Here is a 2,951-nt window from a genome sequence, read left to right on the forward strand (position 1 = left end):
ATTTTTAATTAGATTTTTCTCATATTTCTTTAAAATTTTCCATATTTTTTTAAAAAATTAAGCTCTACTCCATAAGAAGCGGACGATCATTCATGATGTCTTATCGGTATGAGGAACAACAATTGTCAAAGTTTAATTTGACTCATTTGTTCTTATTTTATTTTATTTTTTGAATTCCGGTCTTGTAGTAATATACAATGTCTCTACCAACTAATTTATGCTCACGAGGACATTCTTATTTTTTTTTATTAAAATAAAATAAAAAATAAACCTTTAAGTAATTGAGATAGAATCAAATAATTGTTCTTATCTCCGTTTTTTTTTTCTTGCACCAAATCTCATCTCATCTCTTTATTATTTTTTTTATTTTTTTTTTGGATTAATCATCTCCTTATTTTTTGTCTCAATACTAGTAAAGGAGAAAAATAAATCATGATATGAATACGAATCATACCACAAAGACGGTAAGAGATAGGAATGGCTGGTGATTATGAATTATAGAGAGAGTAAGCAAAATTTTCTATTTTAAGAAATATTGTTAAACTTTTTTTTTTTTTTATAAGCTAAGATTGTTAAACTTTGACATGTTGGTGTGTCACTTGATTTTATCTTTGATAATTTTATAAAAATAGAAAAGAAAGAAATTTTTTTACCTTCCATCTAAAATTAATTAAGATATATATATATACTGTGTGTATTACTACATGCATATTACTACATGTTTTTGAAAATAACAACTAACTCCAAAAAAGAAAAAAAGTAACATTATAATTTTATGGCGTTATTTTATTTTCTAGTTCTTAGTTTGTGCATAACATGTTGCATAGTTGATGCAAGAAGCAAACCTCTACTAAATGAGCAGAATCAGTTTACTACATCATATAGTACTATGGTATTTGTGTGACCTATATTGTCTTCTTCTTTTTTTTTTTTATGAAAATTATATTATTGTCTTCTCTTGATTTGTTTTACATATGCATTGTTTAATCTTAATTTTTGTTAATAAATCCAGCATCAAGTGGATAATGATTTTGATTGTGTTGATATTTACAAGCAAGATGCTCTGCAACATCCTTTGCTAAAAAATCACAAAATTCAGGTACAATAGTCGAACAATTTATAAGTTTAATTTATTTCATTGTAATTTGAAAACAAAATTGTTATACGATGAAATAAGAAAGTATGTTATGTAATTGTATTTAACCAAATAATATATTGTACATGTTATTATTCAAAATTTTGAGCATGAACTTTTTATTCATTTATAAAGAATCTTAACTTCAATTTTAATATATTGAACCTTATTTTGTTTTCTCTTTATTGTACCATAGCTTTACCCAACATTCGCAAAGAATGTTGTGCAGAGTAGGCGATCTAATGATGGTGAATGTCCGGTAGGTAAAACACCTATTTATAAGGGGATAAGAAAACATCAATTTGATACTAATTCGTCTTCAAAATTACAATCTGGAGATTTGCCTATTGGCTATCATGTAAGTGGATAATTTTAAATAATATATTTGATTCTTTATCAAGTGCCCGTAGAGAATCTACATCATATGTGTATAATTATATTTCTCTTCTAACTATCATATGTGTTTATATTCTCTAGACTGTTTCTCTCGATACAACCAAAGATTGTATAAATGGAGGATACGCGGCGATAAGTATTTATAATCTATCACTTTCAGTTGGTCAATATAGCTCGTCTTTAATTTGTGTTGCAAGTGGCCAACCAAACGAAAATAATATATGTGCTGGACTTTCGGTGAGTTATTTCTCATCACGTCTATATCAAACTTTGTTTTTATTTTAATTTCATGATAACATAATATTTTTAAAGAGAAATAACTTGAATTCCTTAACTGCTCCTTTCCTTTCATTGACATATTCGTTATTTCCCTTTTTGTGTGCACAAACTCTCTTTTATTTTCATATTTGTATCTATTTTTTGATATGATAGGTTTATCCTGCCTTATATGGAGATAGTCAACCACGAATAACAACACAATGGCTGGTAAATATGAAATCAATGTATCAACTAATTATATATAAAAATGCATATCGTTGTGCTCAATTTGATATGAACATGCAGGATGGCACTAACCGTGATTGTATCGATAAGCGTTGTTCTGGTTTCGTCCAAGTAACTCAAGACAAACCTTATATTGGAGTTGTCCGATTACCCAGTACTCCAATTGGTGAAGAAGGGGAAAAAATTGTTGTTAATGTCAAAATCCAGCGGGTAATTTTTTTTTAAAAGAATATGAATGTATACGCATATATTATAACATGTAATTTTTATATATTCAAAATTTAACACCTCTGATAAAAATTAGTAGTGTTTATAAAATAATAGTATATTTAAGACATGCATTAAGTAATTGCTCACCATAAAAACTGATAATTAAATTAGTTGAAAATAATTATAAAACATAAATAATTAGATGAGCTAAAGCATTGACGATTAATCATGAGTCAATGTGTCTTTTTTGTTTAATTATTCTTACTACGTTTGACTGACATAAGTTCTTATTAACTTATTTGACTTGCTTAAATATTTGTAGGATAACTCCACAGGTAATTGGTGGTTAACTCTTGATGAAATTGTACAAGTTGGATATTGGCCAAAAGAATTATTTCCTCACTTAAGTGAAGGAGCATCTTTGGTTAGATTTATGGGTCAAGTTTATGCTTCGCCTAATTTGGTGAATCCCCCAATGGGTAGTGGGAGATTGCCTAAAGAAGGATATGCAAACGCAGCTCTTTTTGGAAAACTCATGACTATTGATTCAGAATCTACTCAAAGTGATGTAGAACCTGAAGATATGAAACCATATAGTGATGCTAATTCAGATTGCTATGATTTGTTGTATTATAAGTATTCAGGACCTACGTATCGACAAGCTTTTCTGTTTGGTGGGCCGGGTGGACAAAATTGTGATAAATGA

At 28.2% G+C, this 2,951-nt stretch overlaps 1 protein-coding gene across 1 annotated transcript; it reads left to right on the forward strand.

The window, feature by feature from the left end:
- The first annotated feature begins 775 nt into the window (after positions 1-775).
- LOC123886969 lies at positions 776-2,951 on the forward strand. The gene is made up of 7 exons (XM_045936230.1): positions 776-892; positions 1,013-1,099; positions 1,332-1,493; positions 1,613-1,768; positions 1,964-2,017; positions 2,096-2,245; positions 2,568-2,951. Exons 1-7 carry the CDS (start codon positions 776-778, stop codon positions 2,949-2,951), a joined length of 1,110 nt encoding a protein of 369 aa, XP_045792186.1.

The sequence above is a fragment of the Trifolium pratense genome, linkage group LG5 (genome assembly GCF_020283565.1).
Source record: "Trifolium pratense cultivar HEN17-A07 linkage group LG5, ARS_RC_1.1, whole genome shotgun sequence".
In the NCBI taxonomy this organism is placed as follows: Eukaryota; Viridiplantae; Streptophyta; class Magnoliopsida; order Fabales; family Fabaceae; genus Trifolium; species Trifolium pratense.

Excerpts from the sequence above, each read along its gene's own strand:
- LOC123886969 (XM_045936230.1), top strand. The coding sequence starts at position 776 with ATGGCGTTATTTTATTTTCTAGTTCTTAGTTTGTGCATAACATGTTGC. Across the intron at positions 893-1,012 it reads CTACATCATATAGTACTATG|CATCAAGTGGATAATGATTT; the intron begins GTATTTGTGTGA and ends TAATAAATCCAG. Across the intron at positions 2,018-2,095 it reads GAATAACAACACAATGGCTG|GATGGCACTAACCGTGATTG; the intron begins GTAAATATGAAA and ends ATGAACATGCAG.